Here is a 22,894-nt window from a genome sequence, read left to right as displayed (position 1 = left end):
TCTCGCTGTACTGTCTTCCAGCCACAGGCTGTAAAACTGATTGATGGTGTTTTTGCTTGGTTCTGGATTGCATGGGTTGCCTGAGCATTTTATCTCAAGGATAAAGGTTTGCTTTTTTGTGTTTGTGTATAATCTGTCTTTATTTCTGAATCTTTGTTGTTCTCTTTCTTCTTAGAGGCAGAATCAGCGCAGGATCTGCAGGCTGATGTCATCGGCCTGATGGGGAATACACGGTTCTGGCACGGCAAAGACTACTGCAACTTTGTCCACAAGGACTGGATCCAGCTGGATAAACCATTTGATGGTAAATAGCATCTTTTTAACCTGCTTATTCATAACTATTTACTGGGTGAAAGCATTGAGGTTAATAAACATGATGTAGATAAAATCAGGTATAATTCATTTTTTACATGACCATTTTCCACCCTCTCTCTCTTAGAACTGCACGTAACCGAAACTGCCTGTTAATTCTGAGAGAGAGACTAGTGTATGTAAATGAGCTCTGCTGCAGGCTGAATAGATTTTAATATTTAATGAAAAAACAAGCTGTTTTTGCAGCTTAGTTGGCACATATATATTTATATATGTGTGTATATACACACACACACACACACACACACACACACACACACACACACACTGTATGGATTGGGGAAAGAATCATTCATTTTGAAACTTTAACAGTGTTTACATACTACATATCACACTTTTACTTAAAAAAGGAGGGAAATTTGTTTTTCAGTTGTATGGCCTTTGCATTTGTTTACCTTCTGCCTTTTTTCTGACTTTTGATTAATCAGTTGTTTCAAGGCTAAAGACCTACTATTTCAGAATGTGTGTGTAGCACAAAACATTGATGTTTTTGGTGACACTTTATTTGGATGGTCCACTGTAGATGTTTTGAAGATGTTCTTTTAGGGGCAGTCATGGGCTGGAGGTTAGGGAACCAGTCTTGTGACCAGAAGGTCTTTGGTTCGATCCCCTGAGCCGACAGGACGTGAGTGAAGTGCCCTTGAGCAAGACACCTTACCCCCAACCGTCAAGGATAGGGCTGCCTACCTGCCTCCTAGTGTATGTGTGTTTGCTAGTGTGTATGTGGTGGTTTCACTGCACGGATGGGTTAAAATGCAAAGGTGAAATTTCCCTGTTGTGGGGTCTCATAAGGGTCACTTAACTAACATTCAACTTAATATCCATTAAACGCAACAGAAATTGTGTGTGAAAGGTTCTATTAACCCCAACCTTAAGACGAAACTTACACCCATTCCTAACTCTAACCTCAACCTTAATGTTGTTGATAATCACCAGAAAGTTTGTGTGGATCATCTATAAGGGACCAACCAAATAAAGTGTGACCACATTTTTGTTTGACAGCAACCATTTACAGACTTTTTTGTCTTGGTATGTTAATTCAATTTAAATTACTGTTTGTTTTTATTGGTTTTCATTGTTTATTTTACCTTGCTGGATGACCTATTCTCTAGATGTGTGCCGGTGCCTAGCTGCTCATGCAGGCTTTGTAAACGCTCCAAACTAACATGAGCGCCAGAATGAAATTCCAGATGTAGTATGCGTGAAACAGGCCTTGGTCACATCCATCCTCTTCTTCCTGAGGAACATCTGAATACCTTTCATTCCTTCTGTTTCCTTCCCTGCAGCCTTTCAGCCTGGTTTGGTGGGTCATATAATTTTGGTTCGGTTGTACCTGAAGCATTTTCATTTCCTACTTCAGGAACAGTTTTAGTAACAGACCTGTTTAATCATGTCTGATTTTGACACCGTTAAATGAAGATACTGCATTTGAACTTTTGTCGAAGCAGTAAATAGAACCAATAAAAGTGGGCGGGGTGTTCAGGAGGGAAATGGAAAGTTGATGTGCTTGGTCATGTGAATATTGAGTATTTTACAGCACCACAGAAGCTGGGTCAGCCAATCAGACCTCAGAATCAGAGCTATCCATTCTATAATTAGCATTGTATCAGTTTATCTGTCCAGCAATTTACTTATCTCTGATAGCGTCTATATTTGCTTACTCAAAGTACATCTTTAATGCACCCCTTTTCAGACTTCATTGATAGGCATATCACTCCCAGAATGCCTTGGCATGACATTGCCTCGGTGGTACATGGAAAGGCGGCCAGAGATGTTGCACGGCACTTTATTCAGCGCTGGAATTTTACCAAGGTAACAAACCACAGCTATCAGCTCTTACTCTGATACTGTTTCACCGCACACACCATTTGACTTATTTCTAAACCACGGAAATCCCTCAGGCGATGACCTTGTATTTTTCCCCCACTCTTAGATCATGAAGCCGAAGTACAGGTCCCTCTCGTACCCATACCTCCTCCCCAAATCCCACTCTACTGCCAATGAGATCAAATACCAGGTCCCAGGCTGCATCCCTGCTAATGTTCAGGTAACACAGGCTGTCACAGCTTTAGACTCACATGCACTGAGAGATATATTTTTTTTATTTACATACAGTCCAGCACTAAATTATTAAGGGTGAATTTTTGCTTTGAGTCCATAACTGCAGTCCTACAGTCTACGTTTTTAAACCCTACAATTTTTAAATGGCAAGAAGATCCATCAGTGGCTCTCTTAATAAAACCAAAGTTATTCCTGTTAGTGCCATTATGAATTTATCACTGAAGGACATAGACAAAGCACAGCGTTGATGCCAAAAATAGCAGCAATATCAGTAATGTTAGCACTGAAGGACACATTCAGCAGACTGTTCTGGTCAGTGCTTGCTTGGTTAATAACAGCAAACTAGCAAAAGCAATAGCAATGTGGAAAGTTCCCCAACAAAACAATATAGAGGTAACATAGCGGTATGAGTGCAATAGGCTGTAATTACAGAGGAATTGGAACATGCAGTCACTGTTGCTTTCACTGGACATCAGTGATGAAAATGTTCATGGAAAATGGAAAAGAAATCATTTTAGGGCCAAATTTGGACAAATAGAGCAAATGTGATTAATACTGATTACATAAAATACATTTTCAAAACGAATACATTAGACATTTTAATCTAAAGCTTGTAATTAAATACTTGAATTAATAATAAAGTGGATCTCTAAACATGAATTAATTTACAAAATTAAAAAAAGACATAAGTATTTTTATCAGTGCGCTTTCAACAAATACTTTCCATCAGACAGCAAGTGCTCAAAAAGCTGACTGAGGGACAGCCAAGAGCGTGCAAGGCTGAAAGGAGAGGCTACTTTAAAAAAATCTATAATATAAGATTATTTTGAGAACATTTGTTTTTAGTCAGTGCTTAATTCCATCCATCCATCCATCCATCATCTTCCGCTTCTCCGGGGTTCGGGTCGCGGGGGCAGCATCCTGAGCAATGAAGCCCAGACCTCCCTTTCCCCAGCCACTTCCACTAGCTCCCTGGGAGGGATTCCGAGGCGCTCCCAGGCCAGCTGGGCGATATAGTCACGCCAGCGTGTCCTGGGTCTTCCCCGGGGTCTCCTCCCCGGTGGACTTGCCTGTGACACCTCCCAAGGGAGGCGTCCAGGAGGCATCCTAACAAGATGCCCGAACCACCTCAACTGGCTCCTCTCGACGTGAAGAAGCAGCGGCTCTACTCCGAGTCCCTCTCGGATGACCGAACTTCTCACCCTATCTCTAAGGGAGAGTCCAGCCACCCTGCGGAGGAAACTCATTTCAGCCGCTTGTATTCGCGATCTCGTTCTTTCGGTCATTACCCAAAGCTCATGACCATAGGTGAGGGTGGGAACATAGATCGACCAGTAAATCGAGAGCCTTGCCTTATGGCTCAGCTCTTTCTTTACCACAACAGACCGGTAAAGAGCCCGCATCACTGCTGACCCAGCACCAATCCGCCTGTCAATCTCCCGCTCCCTTGTACCATCACTCGTGAACAAGACCCCGAGATACTTAAACTCCTCCACTTGAGGCAAGAGCTCATCCCCGACCCAGAGAGGGCTCTCCACCCTTTCCCGCGTGAGATCCATGGCCTCGGATTTGGAGGTACTGATCCTCATCCCGGCCGCTTCACACTCGGCTGCAAACCGATCCAGTGAAAGCTGAAGTTCACGGCCTGATGTCCCCAATAGGACCACATCATCTGCGAACAGCAGCGATGTGACCCTGAGGTCACCAAACCGGACACCCTCCATCCCCTGACTGCACCTAGAAATTCTATCCATAAAAATTATGAATAGAATCGGTGACAAAGGGCAGCCCTGACGGAGTCCAACTCTCACTGGGAAAAAGTCTGACTTACTGCCGGCCATGCGAACCAAGCTCCTGCTTTGTTTGTACAGGGCCTGAATGGCTCGTAGCAAAGAGCCATGTACCCCGTACTCCCGAAGCACCTCCCACAGAATACCCCGGGGAACACAGTCGAATGCCTTCTCCAAATCCACAAAGCACATGTGGACTGGTTGGGCAAACTCCCATGAACCCTCGAGAATCCTGGAGAGGGTAAAGAGTTGGTCCAGTGTTCCACGACCAGGGCGGAACCTGCACTGCTCCTCCTGGATCCGAGGTTCGACTATAAGCCGGACTCTCTTCTCCAGTACCCTTGCATAGACCTTACCAGGGAGGCTGAGGAGTGTGATTCCCCTGTAGTTGGAACACACCCTCCGGTCCCCCTTTTTAAAAAGAGGCACCACCACCCCAGTCTGCCAATCAAGTGGCACCACCCCCGATGTCCACGCAATGTTGAAAAGGCGTGTCAGCCAAGACAGCCCCACAACATCCAGAGCCTTGAGGAACTCGGGACGGATCTCATCCACCCCTGCAGCCCTGCCGCCAAGGAGCTTTTTAACTACCTTAGCGACTTCGGCCTCAGTAATGGACAAGCCTATTCCCGTGTTCCCAGACTCAGCCTCCTCACTGGAGAACGTGTCGGTGGGATTGAGAAGGTCCTCAAAGTATTCCTTCCACCGCCCAATGACGTCTTCAGTCGAAGTCAGCAGCACACCATCTCCACTATATACAGTGCTAGTGGCACACTGCTTTCCCCTTCTGAGTCGCCTGACGGTTTGCCAGAATCTTTTCGGAGCCGACTTAAAGTCACTTTCCAAGGCCTCACCGAACTCTTCCCACACCCGGGTTTTTGCCTTGGCAACGACTTAAGTGCTTAATTCTAAATGTGTTATTTCATAGTTTATACGTCTTCACCATTTTCTACACTGTCCAAAAGTACACATGAAGGAAAACCCTTCATTGTGAGGATTTGTAAAGTCTGGCCCTACTGACCCCCTCAGGTGTTGCGGTCTGCATCAGACTGGTCAGCTGGTATAAAACACCACGAGGAGTCCATCCACAATGCCTACATCCATGTGATCGAAAACAGCAAGCACTACCTCTACATCGAGGTGAGTAGTAGCCTTTCTGATCGATCAACGTTTACGAGTATGACTCATCATATTTGACATGATCTTGATCTCATGTTATGTGGTGCATTAAGTACGGTCACTGTTGCTTTTCAGAACCAGTTCTTTATAAGCTGTGCTGACAACAAACTTGTCTACAACAAGATCGGCGACGCCATTGCCCAGCGGATCATCAAAGCATACCGGTTAGCTGAGTGTCGAACCTGTCTTTCATGCTCACCTTTAGCCTACTTTACATCAGGAAAAACCATGATGATGGAAATTACGCAGCCCTGTTTGGTCATGAAACAAGAGGCACTTACTCACATGCTCACATCTATATACACACAGGTTTGGGACAAGTGGTCATATGGGTCCTGTATGTATTATATGTATCACATACACTATATGGTCAAAAGCATTGGGACACCTACACGTTACACCTAAAGGAGCTTTCATGACGTCCCATTGTAAATCCATAGGCATTAATATGGAGTTGGTCCCACTTTGCAGCTCTAACAGCTTCCACTCTTCTGGGAAGCTGTCTACAACATTTTGCAGAGTGTCTGTGGGAATTTCTGCCCGTTCATGTAGAAGAGCATTTGCGAGGTCAGACACTGATGTTGCATGAGAAGGTTTGGCTCACAATCTCTGTTGTAGTTCATCCCAAAGGTGTTGGATGGGGTTGAGATCAGGGCTCTGTGAGGGCCAGCCAATTTCTTCCATACCAAACTCGCCCAGCACTGCCTTTATGGGTCTTGCTTTGTACACTGGGGCTCAATCAAGCTGGAACAGAAAAGGTTCTTCCCCAGACTGGAACAAAGTTGAGAGCATACAGTTGTCCAAAATATCATGGCTTGCTGAAACATTAAAATTTCCTTTCACTGGAGCTAAGGGGCCTAGACCAACACCTGAAAAACAAACCCATACCATCATCCCTCCTCCACCAAACTTTACAGCTCGCACTATGCAGTCAGGTAGGTAAAGTTCTCCTGGCATTCATCCATCAGGCTGCCAGACGAAGAAGCATGATAGGCTACATGCTTGATTTTATACACCTGTGGCGATGGCACTGAATGAAACACCTGAATTCAGTGATAAAGAGCTGTGTCCCAGTACTTTTGTATTATAGTGTACACGTATATGTGTGTATAAATGCACTCCCCTTACCCAGGGTAAAATCACTGTAATGCACAGCTTAAGTTATTTATTGCTTTTGTACAATGCTGACAACATAAAATATGATAAAATACATATTGTAATTAAAATAGCTTTTGCTCACCAAATTACCGCCACATCAATTATGCTAATTTCTGCCATACATACATAATCAACTCTGCCTAAGGCACATCTACCAAACATCTACCAAGATTTGAAGCATGTAATTCATTCAAATAGCACATTTAACATTTTACTTTTACTTATATTGCAGTTTCACTTATTTACCCAGTCTTTCTGTAAATATTTCAAGGCCTCAACATAAGTTCTCAGCTCCTCAGTTTGAGCAAAACTGGGTTCTGACTTCATCTACCAGTACACCTGGTGGTCCAGGTGAGCAGTATAAGAATCTGTTCACAGCACAGCTGTTCTCAGTGGTGCTTTACCACAATACTCAGCTATTGTGAGTTGATCTTATTCATGTGTATATTTGCATTTTACAACAGCTTCAAATGCAGCTGAGCCAATCAGATTTTAGGATTGGATGTTTTTTTAAATATATCTAAGTACCTACTTCATATACACATAAGAAACTGAAGCATAAAGTTATAAAATAAGTTTCCCTACGCAGTCAAGAGATTTTTGGCCTGACAAACTCACACACAGTGAGCTCACACTTATAAAACAGCACCGTGCTTGGACTCATTGCTGTTGTGCTTGGCTTCAAGACTCTAGTTTCCATTCTACTTTAGGTACATAATGTTCGGCCCAGAGGGAACAACTGACTATGAATTCAAGGCGGCATTGAAGATGAAAGCAGTAAAACACTGTTTTCACATAAAAAGCCTAAACTCCCGCTTATCCCTTTTCTTTTTTTTATTCAAATCAACAGGGAGGGCAAGAAGTATCGTGTATACGTGGTCACTCCTCTCCTGCCTGGCTTTGAGGGCGATATCAACACAGGAGGAGGGAGCGCCCTTCAGGCTGTCATGCACTTCAACTACAGGTAACTGAGATTAAGGCCAAAGCTCATCAGTTCTGTGTGAGTGTCTGCACACATCCTGACAAGGAGAGAGTTAGATTGCGGCTTTTGGGTCAGGGTGGTAAAGAACGCTGAGGAAATTCAGCCGCTCAGCAGAATTCCAGTCAGGTCAGGAATTAAGTATTTGCAGTATCAGCTAAACCAGAAGAACAGTCTTAGTGCATTTATTCGACTGTTAGTGCCCTATTGAAGGGAAAGCTTTGTTTAAGAGCACGGCTAGAAGTGTCGCTGTGGGTACCCTGGCGTCTCCGCTGTGGAAGTTTTATTTAAAGTGAAATGTCACCAATTTTTAAAAATTATGTATATCTAAGTCGCTGAGATGACAAATTTTTAATATAAAATGGTCCATCGTAAAGAAACCTACAGTGTCGTCAACACGGATATAGTCTTTATATGTGCTCTCCAAAACAACCAGTGAACCTACACATCCTACAGTTTTATATAGTGTTGAAAAAGGTAATATAATGGTAAATATAAATAAATATATATTCTTTACATATAAAGAATAAGTACTTTACATCTTTGGGGGCTATTTTACCTTACAGCACCCTGCATGTACCCCTCCACCAAGAATGGATTAAACAGATGTGCTTAAGGCCAAAACCTTATTGCACAACTATCATAAAACAGTGTCTCAGGCATCAGGGAGCATATTAATAACCATTTGTGAGGCATTTAGTGCTTCAGATGTCCGGTTCCTATCACCACTGTTGGCTTGACAGTATTCTAAATAATGGAACATTTCACTTTAAGCCAGTATGAAAGATTTTGTTTACATCTTAATGATTTAGAATGTGTAGAAATTGCTGGAATTCCTCTTTACATTTTGATTGGTTCTTGATTTGTTTGGCGCCTAGCTGGCTGAAGTAATGAAACCGTGCATTTATCTTTAGTTTAAATGCACTGGAATCCAGTGTCAGTATACAGGGGTTCAAATCTGATCTGACTGAGTCTGTGGGATTGACATTGAGACTATAGCCTACATAAAATGTTAGCATCATATAGGAATTTCAGATTTCATACATGTCAAATTAAATTATCAACAGCAGTTACATGTGTGTGTGTTTTGTGGTGTATATATGTGTAATAATCAAGTAATGTTGATATAAATAAAAAAGAAGGAATTTTGCTGTTCGCCTACCTGCTTCAGGTGACGGCTCAGAGTGCACGCCGTCTGTTTTCAGTTACACACTTGCCTTTTGTTTTAGCTTGCGGTGACAAGTCAATGTGATGGATGTGGGAGACTGCATAATTTCAAAAAGCGGGGGGAACATGCCCCCCAACAAATTAGTATCAATGTCACTATAAGCATCAAAATAACTAAACATCCTGTAGCAGATAAAGGGGGTGGAGTGCAGCTTCTGGTGCCCCCTATAGACCCCTATAAAAACAGCTCTAAGGACTATGCTGATACGTGTATGCTGTACTTGGAAGCATGTGTAGGCTCTAAATATATTTCCGTAATCTTAAATTTTAAAAATGTGTTATTCTGCACCCTAGAAGTGTTTCTTATCTGAAGGTTAGAATGTGCAGATTCCGTAGACATGCAGTTTTTATGTGCTGCAGTCAGAAATCGCTCTACAACGAGCTTAAATAGGCAGGCTGCAAAACACTGAGGTATGACTTGGGGCTCCAGTTGTAGGACTGTATTAAGTCATGTGGTTCCATGAGCTTTATTAGACTTCAGACATTTGAGGTTTACTGCTTTAACATTTCTGTGTTGTTTTCTCTGTGTTTTCAGAACGATGGTTAGAGGAGAATGTTCCATCATATCCCAGCTGAGGAAGGAGAGTAAGTCAACTGCTCGTACTTAATGATATGTGTCTCTTTCTTTGGCAGTCCAAGACTCTAATATCAGACTCTTTTTTTATTAAAGCTTAGCCATAAAATGCAATTTCCACCTGCTTTGGAGGTCTCTCAGTTCAACTTTGAAATATTATTTTTCTTCAGTAATACTGATGGAATGTATTCTCACATTGGAGACGAAAGAAATGAGGTTTTTGTCTTCATAGGCATACACAAACATATACAAAAGTGTTTTATTGTGGTAGCATCACTATAGCATATGTTTTCGTATGAAGAAAGACTGCAGTTCTGCTGCAGTTCTTTGTGCTGAGGTGTAACTTGTACGGAGCCCTGCTGGTGGCATCCCGTATATATAAAAAAAAACAATGCGTGGCCACGCTGCATTAACGCATGAGAACGAAATCATGCCTTATTAAGCTGTAGGCTTAATTATCTCATTCCCACACCTTACTAAGCTGTGTTCATGCATTAGGATCTCACTCCCATGCCTTCCTGTGTCGTGGCCACGACTAAATTAGCTCATCCCATGCATTATTTTTATATTTTTTTCACAGCAGGGGTACTCACCTCTCATCTTTCACCCCCGTTGCTCGCTAGCAGCTCAACATAGTCACAACATTTCATGCCCACAGAGCCAACAGTGTCCTAGTTAATCTGATAGCAGAGTTATGGGGATATTATTTTTATTTGATTAGACAAATAAAATATAACTGAGTCAGTTTCCATTCTGCTGGAATGGCCACTAGGGGGCCTACAGAAAGAGGTTAGCCCATCACTGTCCAACCCCTATAGAATAGGAAAAATAAGAAAGCACTTGTTCTGATTTATTTAAAGCGATGAATGGTTTGTGTGCTTGTACCTAAGAGTACACATTAAAATTCAAATAACATTTTCATACTTTCATTATTCAGAGGTGAATTTTGTATTATTTTGTTAAAAATAGGTCCCCTATTACCAAAAAGCTACATTTAATGTGCCAACTATGATAAAACAATGGCTTTTTAGCAATCTAGTTCGATCATTTTTCAAAAATTCTTCAGATTTTGTGCTCAAGCAAGGCCAGAAAACACATGACCCAAAGGAAACTTTACATTTCAGATATGGAGTTAACTTCAAATGGTTTAGTCCGTTGGCATGCCCACAGCGCAACAGCACTCTATAAGCAACAGCAGAGAAACAAGAACTTCCTGTTATGTAACTTGCCATGTTACTCAAGCAGGCTGCAACCATGGCTCTGTGCAAATGACCATAAATGTACTTCAAGAGGTTGGGCAGGTTTCCTAATCTGCACTAATCTACAATTTATCGAATGCCTCCACTTCATTATCATCTGTGTTAAAAATAGCAGTGGTGGTGTGATGCTGTAGAGATGCCTTGTGGCTGTGTAAGTGTGTAAGGTTACTGATGTTTTTCTGAGAGAAATAAGTACAAAGTGCCATTTATGCATGTTATCTACTCTCCTGTAGTTGTAGTTGTGGTTTTGGTTGTACGTTAGCCGATAAGGGGGATGCACTCCTTGACTCTGTGAAAGAAGCGGGAGTGAAGTTTCTCTGTGTGTGAATAATCCAGCAGCCTGCTGGTGTTTTGTTCCGCCACTGCTGGAGCTGCGTCTTCCACAGTGTCTAGCTTGTATACCAGCTCATATACAGAATGTGCTGCATGCATTAAAAATAGTTTGGTACCCAGCTCGGTAAGCAGTTGGTAATAATGTAGTTGATAAGCCTGGACATTTCTGATGTCTGAAGTTTGCCTCTTTATATTTTCTCAGTACTGACTAATGTACAATATGTAAGTCCACCATTCATTGATTACATTTCCAGTCAAAACAGCCATTTGTACAAGTTATTCATTTATCAGCGTCAGAAAAAAAGGAGGAAACCTATTTTGACAGAAAATTACACAGAAGCCTCAACAGCCAAATATAACTTTTTAGTGTTTACTGTGTCTAATAATAGTAATAATCTTAGTTTAATATCGTTTCAATGTATTATGGACCGTTTCTTCATAACAAGCATAGAATTCGTGCTATATGTTGATGTCTTGGTAGCTAGCTAGCTTAACTTCCCAATCCACCTTAAATGGTGCAGGACTTACATTCTGGATCCGCAGGCATCAGAACTGCTTCACCATTTAAGGTGGAATGGTAAAATTCATTCAACAGTCTCGCACACAGCTGACTTCAGCTTCATACCACTGAAGAATTAGTGGTGGGCAATAATAAATAATTGCCCCCCTCTTTGAAGGCACATGATTTCCTAAATGTAACTAAAGCCCAGCAGTGAGGAGCTGAACTTTCCCCTCCTCTGCTGTCACTGCAGACGGGCAGGGTCGCCTACAGAGCAGCGCTAGGAGCTGTTAATGGAGTAATGTTGTTTTTGTTTGAGGGTCCCATTTCATAGAGGAAGATTTCAACCACTACCCTTTGTAACTCAGTTCCGAGGGGAAGGGTGACACATTAGAAAACAAGTCTGGTCTCTTTTACGCAGCACTGTTGATGGAAGCTTGTAGCCACCAGTTTAGCTTTGTGCAAATTCCATTACTAAGTCTTTATACACTTACCTCAAACTATGTACAGTTGTGGACTTGCTTTTGTGGTTTCTGACATACTGTTATCTCTGGCTGGGGATGTACTGTGGAGCCACCACACACACACACACACGCAGAGGGCAGGAGAGGCGATAATGTGTCAGTGTGTAGCACAGCCTGTATTAGAACCCCTGCTGTGTGCCACAGAGCAGTTTAAGGCTATTTTAGGAATAGCTAATGAGCTGTGCATTCATAAATTCATGCTACAGTTTCTTTAAAACAGCGTAACATTAAAGAAAAACAGGTTTGCGGAAACTCAAAAAGACCCTAGTTTGAGGGAAGTAATATAAAGAAGTCAAAAATACTGAGATTATAAGTTTATTAAAGTAAATGAGGTATTTTCTGATTCCCTCCCTGTCTGCTCAGCAGGGGGGGGGGGTTTGGAAAACTGAGTGATCTGTATAAAAATGAGTGATTTAATAATATGATTAGAGACTAACAGACCATGTCGTTTCCATCATTTTCAGTGGCAGAGACATGTTTTGCTCAACGTTTTATTTGCCCTGCTCGGCTTTTTGTGCCGGGAACAGCTAAAGAGAGTTTATCTGGAAGCAGTCAAGTTTTCTACGTCCAGAACATTTTCTCTACGGTCGCCAATCAGGCGAATGAGAAGGTGGGGCTTCAGTGTTCGTGTAAAACCAAATGGGCTAAACTTCTTGCTATCACAGATGAACATTATCATAACATATTCAAATGATGCTATGCCAGACAGCTCTACCCAGCTTGCAGATGACCAGCTGTTGGGTTACACCATTGCTGCTTTCACACGTTCTTCACACTTGCAGCTATGGGTGCGGCTAGGTCTTCTACAAGTGCCAGCAATCAGCACGTTGCAGGCGATTGCGCGTGAGGGCAGTTAAAAAGACGAAGTTAAGACGCGTACAGAAAATACACAAAGCAAAAACTCTTCAGATGTTACTGTATGAACACAACTCAGGCTTCTGGCTGCCCCTGTTGTTCTTAGCTGTAGAAGTAACTATAATGTCCACTTTTATACAGTCATACAGTGTCAGAAACCACATAAGCAAATCTGTTTTTAAATTATTAAGCAGGTTTATGAAGATTTAGGCACACGGTTTGCTGGTGATTGTTAAGTTATAACCTTCTTTTTTACTTTAACTCTGTAGCTCCAGTGCAAAACTGAAAAAGCACATATGTATTTGGGGTGAAGGGAAACTGTGTAAATGTGATTTTTGGCCAAACCTAGAATTTGGGCCATTTCTGTGTCTGTTGGCCCATCCATCATGAAATTACAGCCCTGAAAATGGCAGCTGGCATTTTTAAATGCTTTGATTACTCGCCACCCAGCGCTCCATCTCCCTGTAATGCTGTTTCTCATTTATGGACATTGTTTATGCTTTTCTGGGTTTTTTTTTTTTTTTTTTTTTTCAATTTTTCTAGTTCTTAAATGATGAATCCTACATTACACTCTCAGAAATTAAGGTAGACACTGGGGCAGTTCCCCTTGTCACTTGTCACTGTGGTGGAACCTTCAAGAACACATCTCAGTCCCTTTAGTCAGGGAACATAACTGAACCATCATCCGCTGAAATGATGTGTTCTAAGCTGTACTGACTCCACACACCCCGCCTCGCCTCCAGGCTTTTATTACTGCTCTGTTTTAAAACATTTGGTTATGAAATGATACAAATACCAACTTTTCACCTGGAAAACCTGTTTTAAGTTTCACAACCAGGCCTTAAAACCACTGTAGAACCTTTGAGGGAACATTTACACTGTTTGTACCTTGATGAGCGAGAGATGTCTTCATTTCTAACAGAATGCACTGTAATGTATAAATGAGCCCTTTTAGGTTGATGCAAAAAAGTGGCTATTCGTTTTGACTGTATCTACACTTTTTCTTTTAATATCCTGATTTATGATGTGGCTGTTGTGTTTATTTGATACGTGATCCAACTGTGCTGAGAATCCAGAGAATTTTATTCAGTTTGCCTCAAACTACCATTTATAAACTAGCATACATGTGAATGAGAATGTAAGTCACACTTCAGTAGTATTTTTTTTAACATTTCCTCTGATTTAACAAGACAGCAAGTGCTTACCAATCTGAACTGTGCTCTGAGTAAGCTCACACGTTCACTCGAAACCTGGTGCAACCAACAAGAAATGAAGCCTTGTGCATATTTTATAGAAATAGAAGTAGAAGTAGAAGTAGAAAGCTCTGGTGCAGTGAAATTTGTAAAATGTTGCCAACAGGGACGCGCATATGGCGTAACTCCTCTGGCGGCAGATTTTAACAAGCTGCTTTCTACTTTCTGCTTTCTACTGGGCTTGTCTGGTTCATTTGACCTGTTTTCTCTCTTGTGTTTGACTCAGATGTAATACTTCTGTCACGATGACTGCAGCATTGTAGATTCCTCATCTCTCTGTCTCTCTCTCTCTGTCTCCATTTATGCAGTGGGAGATCAGTGGATGAATTACATCTCTTTTGGTGGTCTGAGGACCCACGCAGAGTTGGAGGGCAAGCTGGTTACGGAGCTGATCTATGTCCACAGCAAAATGATTATTGCAGATGACAATACCGTCATCATTGGTAAGAGGATTCACCAAGCAGTATAACTTAATTATTACAGGGCTCTAGTTCTGTATTAGGTTACCATGTAAAAGCACTGGAGACTGTTAGAGACACTGAATGTGGAATATACAGATTTGGTAAATGGTGCAATGGCGCCACCTGCTGTCTTGGCATTGTGTTACATCTGGGGCGGCATTATCTGACGCAGAATGACCCGACCGTCTAGTAATTATGAAAATGAATTAGTTAATCAGTCTGCAGATATAAGCATCTTTGTTTGGCTAGAGTATCGTCATTGGCCATATTAACTCTCTTTCTCTTGGCTCCCCTACATGTTTCACACTTGTCTTGCATTTCACTCATGATGCCAAAACGTTCTTTCTCTTCTTCACTCTTCCAGGCTCGGCCAACATCAACGACCGCAGTATGCTGGGGAAGAGGGACAGTGAGGTGGCTGTCATCTATGAGGACACTGAGACTGAGACATCCATCATGGACGGACAGGAGTACCAGGCGGGGCGATTTGGACTGCATCTGCGTCTGGAATGCTTTAGGTACCTAAATTAAATTAAAGCTTGTTGAAACATTAAAAATCTGTATTATAATATAATGCATTCTGTAAAGATACATCAACCAGCTATGAAGCCGTTTGGTTGATATTTTGCTGAGATGTGTTTTTCAGGAGTTTTGCAGTCTGCATTGTGTGTTCCACATCACAGTGTTGGTTTCAGACCGTATTACATGGACAAATCATACTCATTCAGACTGTGTAAACAAGCATATTTTACCCCCTGAACAGGATGATTCTGGGAGCTAACACAGACCCCAGCATAGATGTCAATGACCCCATCAGTGACCAGTTCTACAAGGAGGTGTGGATGACCACTGCTGCTCGCAATGCGTCCATCTATCAAAAGGTCAGCACTTATGTTGCCTTATGTTCTGTGGGATCAGTTCATTCTATATATTTTCACTGTTATTGTTCTCTGTGGCTCATTCGAGCCTCTGTAATCTAACTAGTGGCCAGTGTCTTGTAGGTATAGTTTTGTCATAAAAATGAACTAACGGAGTGTGTCCTCTGCGCACTCCTGTTCATTTCCACCTGGGAGTAATGGATAGAGCCATGAGGGACTGTGGGATACCAAGCACTTAGAACTAGACTCGTCACAGCGAGAAAAACTGTGCTCGTTTTAGTAAGAGCAACATTCCTGACATTTTCCATACACAAAATGTATGGACCTAAATAATCCATCCATCCATCCATCCATCCATTATCTTCCGCTTGTCCGGGGTTCGGGTCGCGGGGGCAGCATCCTAAGCAATGAAGCCCAGACCTCCCTTTCCCCAGCCACTTCCACCAGCTCTCCAAGGGGGATTCCGAGGTGCTCCCAGGCCAGCTGGGCGATATAGTCGCGCCAGCGTGTCCTGGGTCTTCCCCGGGGCCTCCTCCCAGGTGGACTCGCCTGTGACACCTCCCGAGGGAGGCGTCCAGGAGGCATCCTAACCAGATGCCCGAACCACCTCAGCTGGCTCCTCTCGACGTGAAGAAGCAGCGGCTCTACTCCGAGTCCCTCCCGGATGACCGAACTTCTCACCCTATCTCTAAGGGAGAGTCCAGACACCCTGCGGAGGAAACTCATTTCGGCCGCTTGTATTCGCGATCTTATTCTTTCGGTCATTACCCAAAGCTCATGACCATAGGTGAGGGTGGGAACGTAGATCGACCGGTAAATCGAGAGCCTTGCCTTATGGCTCAGCTCTTTCTTTACCACAACAGACCGGTAAAGAGCTCGCATCACTGCTGACCCAGCACCAATCCGCCTGTCAATCTCCCGCTCCCTTGTACCATCACTCGTAAACAAGACCCCGAGATACTTGAACTCCTCCACTTGAGGCAAGAGCCTATCCCCGACCCAGAGAGGGCTCTCCACCCTTTTCCGCCTGAGAACCATGGTCTCGGATTTAGAGGTACTGATTCTCATCCCGGCCGCTTCACACTCGGCTGCAAACCGATCCAGCGAAAGCTGAAGTTCGCGGCCTGATGTCCCCAATAGGACCACATCATCTGCAAACAGCAGCGATGTGACCCTGAGGTCACCAAACCGGACACCCTCCATCCCTTGACTGCGCCTAGAAATTCTATCCATAAAAATTATGAATAGAATCGGTGACAAAGGGCAGCCCTGACGGAGTCCAACTCTCACTGGGAACGAGTCTGACTTACTGCCGGCTATGCGAACCAAACTCCAGCTTTGTTTGTACAGGGCCTGAATGGCTCGTAGCAAAGAGCCATGTACCCCGTACTCCCGAAGCACCTCCCACAGAATACCCCGGGGAACACAGTCGAATGCCTTCTCCAGATCCACAAAGCACATGTGGACTGGTTGGGCAAACTCCCATGAACCCTCGAGAATCCTGGAGAGGGTGAAGAGTTGGTCCAGTGTTCCACGACCAGGGCGGAACCCGCACTGTTCCTCCTGGATCCGAGGTTCGACTATAAGCCGGACTCTCTTCTCCAGTACCCCTGCATAGACCTTGCCAGGGAGGCTGAGGAGTGTGATTCCCCTGTAGTTGGAACACACCCTCCGGTCCCCTTTTTTAAAAAGAGGCACCACCACCCCAGTCTGCCAATCCAGTGGCACCGCCCCCGATGTCCACGCAATGTTGAAAAGGCGTGTCAGCCAAGACAGCCCCACAACATCCAGAGCCTTGAGGAACTCAGGGCGGATCTCATACACCCCTGGAGCCTTTCCACCAAGGAGCTTCTTAACTACCTTAGCGACTTCGGCCTCAGTAATGGACAAGCCTATTCCCATGTCCCCAGACTCAGCCTCCTCACTGGAGAACGTGTCGGTGGGATTGAGAAGGTCCTCAAAGTATTCCTTCCACCGCCCAATGACGTCTTCAGTCGAAGTCAGCAGCACACCATCTCCACTATATACAGTGCTAGTGGCACACTGCTTTCCCCTTCTGAGTCGCCTGACGGTTTGCCAGAATCTTTTCGGAGCCGACTTAAAGTCAGTTTCCAAGGCCTCACCAAACTCCTCCCATACACGGGTTTTTGCCTTGGCAACAACTGAAGCCGCAGATCGCTTGGCCTGTCGATACCTGCCAGCTGCCTCTGGTGTCCCACAGGCCAACCATGCCCGGTAGGACTCCTTCTTCAGCTTGACGGCATCTCTCACCTGGGGTGTCCACCACCGGGTTCGAGGATTACCGCCCCGACAGGCACCAACTACCTTACGGCCACAGCTACAGTCAGCCGCTTCATCAATGGAGGAACGGAACATGGCCCATTCTGAGTCAATGTCCCCCACCTCCCCCGATATCTGGTCAAAGTTCTGACGGAGGTGTGAGTTGAAGATCAATCTGACAGGTTCTTCTGCTAGACGTTCCCAGCAAACCCTCACTATGCGTTTGGGCTTGCCTGGTCTGACTGGCATCTTCCCCCACCACCTGATCCAACTCACCACCAGGTGGTGATCAGTTGACAGCTCAGCTCCTCTCTTTACCCGAGTGTTCAAAACACATGGCCGCAAGTCTGATGACATGACTACAAAGTCAATCATTGAACTGCGGCCTAGGGTGTCCTGGTGCCATGTGCACTTATGGATATCCTTGTGTTCAAACATGGTGTTCGTGATGGACAAACTGTGGTTTGCGCAGAAGTCCAAAAACTGAACACCACTCGGGTTCAGATCAGAGAGGCCATTCCTCCCAATCACACCGCTCCAGGTCTCACTGTCATTGCTCACGTGAGCGTTGAAGTCCCCCAGTAGGACAATAGAGTCTCCAGGAGGAGCACTTTCAAGCACCCTTCCCAAGGACTCTAAGAAGGCTGGGTACTCTGAACTGCTGTTCGGTGCATAAGCACAGACAACAGTCAGGACCCGTTCCCCAACCCGAAGGCGTAGGGAAGCTACCCTCTCGTCCACCGGAGAAAACCCCAACATACAAGCACCGAGTCGAGGGGCTATGAGAAAGCCCACACCTGCCCGCCGCCTCTCACCATGGGCAACTCCAGAAAAGAATAAAGTCCAGCCCCTCTCAAGGAGATTGGACCCAGAGCCCAAGCTGTGTGTTGAGGTGAGCCCGACTATATCTAGTCGATATCTCTCAACCTCGCGCACCAACTCAGGCTCCTTCCCCGCCAGTGAGGTAACGTTCCAAGTTCCAAAAGCCAGTTTCAGCAACCGAGGATCAGAACGCCAAGGCCCACGCCTTCGGACACTGCCCGATCCACAACGCACCGAACCCCTACTACTGCCCCTCCCATTGGTGGTGGGTCGATGGGAGGGGGGACTCATGTAACTCCTTCGGGCTGGGCCCGGCCGGGCACCATGAGTAAATGCCCGGCCACCAGACGCTCGCTGGCGAGCCCCTCCCCCAGGCCTGGCTCCAGGGTGGGGCCCCGGTAACCCTGTTCCGGGCAGGGTACTCAAGTCCTGTTTTTGTGTCTTCATAGGGGTTATTATGGATCACACTTTGTCTGACCTGTCACCTAGGACCAGTTTGCCATGGGAGACCCTACCAGGAGCTTTTGCTCCAGACAACATAGCTCCTAAGATCATTCAAGCACGCAAACCCCTCTACCACGATAAGGTGGTGATCCAAGGAGAGGGGACTTAAAATAATGAAAGGACAAAATTACAAAAAATCACTGCAGCAAGCCCCTTCATTATCCATCGCATGACGTAGCTTACTTAGAATGTTTATTCTCCATATTTATGGGGTAGTATCTTTTGAATAGTACAGGCTAAAACTAGCCTGATGGGTGTCATGTTATTGTACATACACAAAAATTATTTTGTAATAATAGTCTATCATATTTCACATCAAATGTATTTAACCCTTGTGTGGTGTTGGGGTCTGTGGGACCCATTTTCAATGTTAACCAAAAGAGAAAATGATGCAATTTATTATTATTTCAACCTCCAATTCTTCGGCCTTTACTCGTCTTTTGTGAAAAACATATAACACATTTTCAGTGCCTTCATTAATTTCACCCCCCACACATTCGTATTACACATGTGGTGTTGGGTTGAACCCATGGGGGGGGGTAATATGTGGTTCACTCTGATCTCCTACATGGCCTGCTGTTTGTCTGTGTGTGTGTCTGTGTGTGTGTGTGTGTGTGTGTGTGAGGGTGGACAACATGAACAGGCTGCTGACTGGCTACAGCTGCAAAAAGAGAACTCTACTCTGGCCACTCATGATATTTTAAACATCTGGTATTTTTACATAAATTGTTATGACTGTATTGATTTAATAAAACAATAATGCATTGGGTCAATCAGACCACTGAGTAACAAACACATCTACACCACACAAGCGCTAATTCAGTAGTTCTGTTTTTAGAACCAACTTCACAAGAGTAGCTCACTTGATTAACGAGAGAATTTATTTGAAGCCCATAATTTCATAACTGACGAGCACGCCCCTCGAGCTACTCCTGTTGCGTGCAGTAGCCACTAACGTTTTGCATGAAGTGGAAATGACAGCATACTTCCTTTCAGCTCAGTAAGGCTGCATGATTAAGCTTGTTTTCTATCATCATCGCGGTGAGTTTCTGCAATAAACACGTCACAAAAGGCTGCAATAACAGAAGGAATCAAACTACGTCAATGTGAGGTTAAGTTAATTGACCCTTATTAGTCCCACGACAGAAGTTTAACCTCCGCGTTTTAACCCATCCACCTTTAACCCAAACACCACATATGCACTAGTGAATGCACACACACACAAAGGGGCAGTGAGCACACTTGCCTAGACCCTATTCACGGCACCCACGGAGCAGTTGGGATTTAGGTGCCTTGCTCAAGGTCCTTTCAGTCACGTACTGTCGGCTCAGGGGATCGAGCCAGCGACCTTCCGGCCACAAGGCTGGTTCCTGAACATCCAGACGATATGTCTTGTACCTCCTTCCCTTTTGTAACATACCTTTTCTCTCCTGCAGGTGTTTCGTTGCTTGCCCTCCAGTGACGTGCGGACGAGCCTGGAGCTAGAGGGCTACCTGGCCAAGCCAGGCCTGGATAAGGAAGACCCTGCACGGGCTAAGGAGGAGCTAAAGAAGATCCGTGGCTTCCTGGTCCAGTTTCCTCTTTACTTCCTCAGCGAACAGAACCTTCTGCCTCCCATCGGCTCCAAGGAGGCCATGGTGCCCATGGAGGTGTGGACCTGAGAGGATGAATAGTTGTTCCTCCGGGACTTGGACTTTCCACAGCAGTGTTTATCAGCCCAGGGCACTGTTGATGAAGGACTGCTCAGAGACTCCAGTGGGTCGTGTTACAGATGTGAGAAACGGACACCAAAGGAGAAGAGATGAGTCTCGACTACCAATCGGTTAATCAAGCGGCACTGATGATACTAGCCAGACTAATTTGCGCCGTCTGATCAGAAAGTGTGATTAATGTCCTTTATAGCTTAATTTCGTTTCTAACACTATGCAAACTGGAGCAAAAAACGTACTACACTGCCGTATGTGACTCACTCTGAACAGCGTGCACTAGGAGTGTGTCAATTCTGATCTCTGACCTCACGATTTGATTTGATTCAGATTCCCTAAGAACCATAAAATCACAAATTTTAATGCAATTTACTTCAATTTGGTATGGTTTGGTGAGGTACAGATTTATTTTTTATATTGCGCCAAATGCGCAAAACTGCTACACAGTTGTGGAGCATAGACAACAGGGACGTGAAGCAATGCCGGCGGCAGGGATGGAAAAAGACTGTTCTGGGCCATTAATGAAGTTTTAGCCCTGGTTCTTGCTGCCCTGGTCTGCTGTTCTGCTCTGGCAGATATATCAGTTTACCTTAGTCACTGAAACTGGTATTTAATTGAGTATTTAGTATTTAAAGTGAGTCAATTTCACAGTTTTCTTGTGTGTTGAGTGACATTTGATTTACACTAGACAGCAACACTATTGCTTCAGTGAGTTCAGTGCAGAGTTTTCAAAGACAAAATTTAAAGAATTAAAGAAAAATATTTCAATTTTTTTGCGTAATTCAGTGGTTCAGATGTAAACACAGCTATTCAGAGTGGTTTGATGGGGAATAGAGAGACTGTAGAGAGACTTAACCATAAGGCTGGAGAGTGTGACCATTATTTATGACCGTTATTGTGATAAATTATGTCCCAATATTAATTTTTGAGAATATGCAGGACTTAAAACACACTTCCCACCTGCATGTTTGATCAAAAAGAGAGCATCATTAGTCCTGTTTAACTGGATTTAGTGCAGCACTATGTGTGAAATGTTGAATGCAAGATTCATAGTTTTTGGTAGTATCTTTTAAATAAGGCATTACTCTTTCTGATCCAGCTTATCAGATGTCAAAAACATCTCTGTGACAGATTTCTTCACAAATCTGCCCCAGAATTGTTCACATCATTGGTGGTGATAGGAACCAGACGTGAAGAGTTCAATGTTTCTAGAGAGCTCTGTCTCAAGAAAGCTGTTTTGTGAAGTAGTTATGAATACATTGATGCCGGACACATTGTTTTATGTTAATTTGGATTGTTTTAGCCTAAAATATATTTAGTAAAAGCCAGAGAAACATGCAGGGAGTTGTAAGGCACAGTAAATTAATTTTTCCTGATTGATCACTATTTTACCATCAAGTTTACCTATGAAAACTCTGAAGGCACATGTAGGTTCACTGGTGGTTTAGGATAGTAAATGATAGGATAGTAAATGAAATGGCTGTATTTGTGTTATCGACATTATGACCCCTGGTTCCCGTCACAACCACTGTACAGAAATCAGAGTCTTACATGAAGCATTTCACCCCAAACCGCTCTCAATGAATTTACACCTGGAGAATTTAATTATGCAGAAATTTTACATCTCTGATCATCTGTGGAATTTCTGTTTATCCATCCATCCGTTTTCTAAGCCGCTTCTCCGTCAGGGTCGTGGGGGGGTGCTGGAGCCTATCCCAGCAGTCTTTGGGCGGAAGGCAGGATACACCCTGGACAGGTCACCAGTCCATCGCAGGGCAGACAGACAGACACAGACAGTCACTCACACCCAGGGGCAATTTAGCACATCCAATTGGTCTGACTGCATGTCTTTGGACTGTGGGAGGAAACCGGAGAACCTGGAGGAAACCCACGCAGACACGGGGAGAACATGCAAACTCCACACAGAGAGGACCCCGGTCACCCGGCCGGGGAATCGAACCCAGGCCCTCCTTGCTGTGAGGTGACAGCGCTACCCACCGCGCCACAGCAAAGACATGAAAATACTTTGTTGCGCCATCTTGGTAAAATTATTGCTTAGTGATGTTGGTTTCCATGGCGACGGTATTAATGCAGATTAATTATAGCCATCTTTACCACCGCCATTGCTCATTGTCCCTAATAAAAACAATGCACCAAGCTTTTAACAAAACTTTGACCAA

At 44.1% G+C, this 22,894-nt stretch overlaps 1 protein-coding gene across 5 annotated transcripts in view; it reads left to right on the top strand.

Annotated features, from left to right (window-relative positions):
• Positions 1-22,485, top strand: part of pld1b (phospholipase D1b) — a 90,690-nt gene extending 68,205 nt beyond the window's left edge. For 4 of the 5 annotated variants that reach the window (XM_037534175.1, XM_037534176.1, XM_037534177.1 and 1 more), the window contains exons 16-26: positions 176-304; positions 2,066-2,184; positions 2,306-2,419; positions 5,253-5,363; positions 5,478-5,566; positions 7,411-7,524; positions 9,302-9,351; positions 14,372-14,506; positions 14,889-15,042; positions 15,288-15,405; positions 20,445-20,669. In XM_037534175.1, the coding sequence (XP_037390072.1) occupies positions 176-304; positions 2,066-2,184; positions 2,306-2,419; positions 5,253-5,363; positions 5,478-5,566; positions 7,411-7,524; positions 9,302-9,351; positions 14,372-14,506; positions 14,889-15,042; positions 15,288-15,405; positions 20,445-20,669 (1,358 nt within the window). Of the gene's footprint in view, positions 1-175; positions 305-2,065; positions 2,185-2,305; positions 2,420-5,252; positions 5,364-5,477; positions 5,567-7,410; positions 7,525-9,301; positions 9,352-14,371; positions 14,507-14,888; positions 15,043-15,287; positions 15,406-20,444 lie in introns of all 5 variants that reach the window. The other variant, XM_017685461.2, reaches the window with a different exon arrangement.
• The last annotated feature ends 409 nt before the right edge of the window (positions 22,486-22,894 follow it).

Source organism: Pygocentrus nattereri, chromosome 24 (assembly GCF_015220715.1).
Source record: "Pygocentrus nattereri isolate fPygNat1 chromosome 24, fPygNat1.pri, whole genome shotgun sequence".
Classification (NCBI taxonomy): Eukaryota; Metazoa; Chordata; class Actinopteri; order Characiformes; family Serrasalmidae; genus Pygocentrus; species Pygocentrus nattereri.
This window is presented reverse-complemented; position numbering and strand designations above follow the sequence as displayed.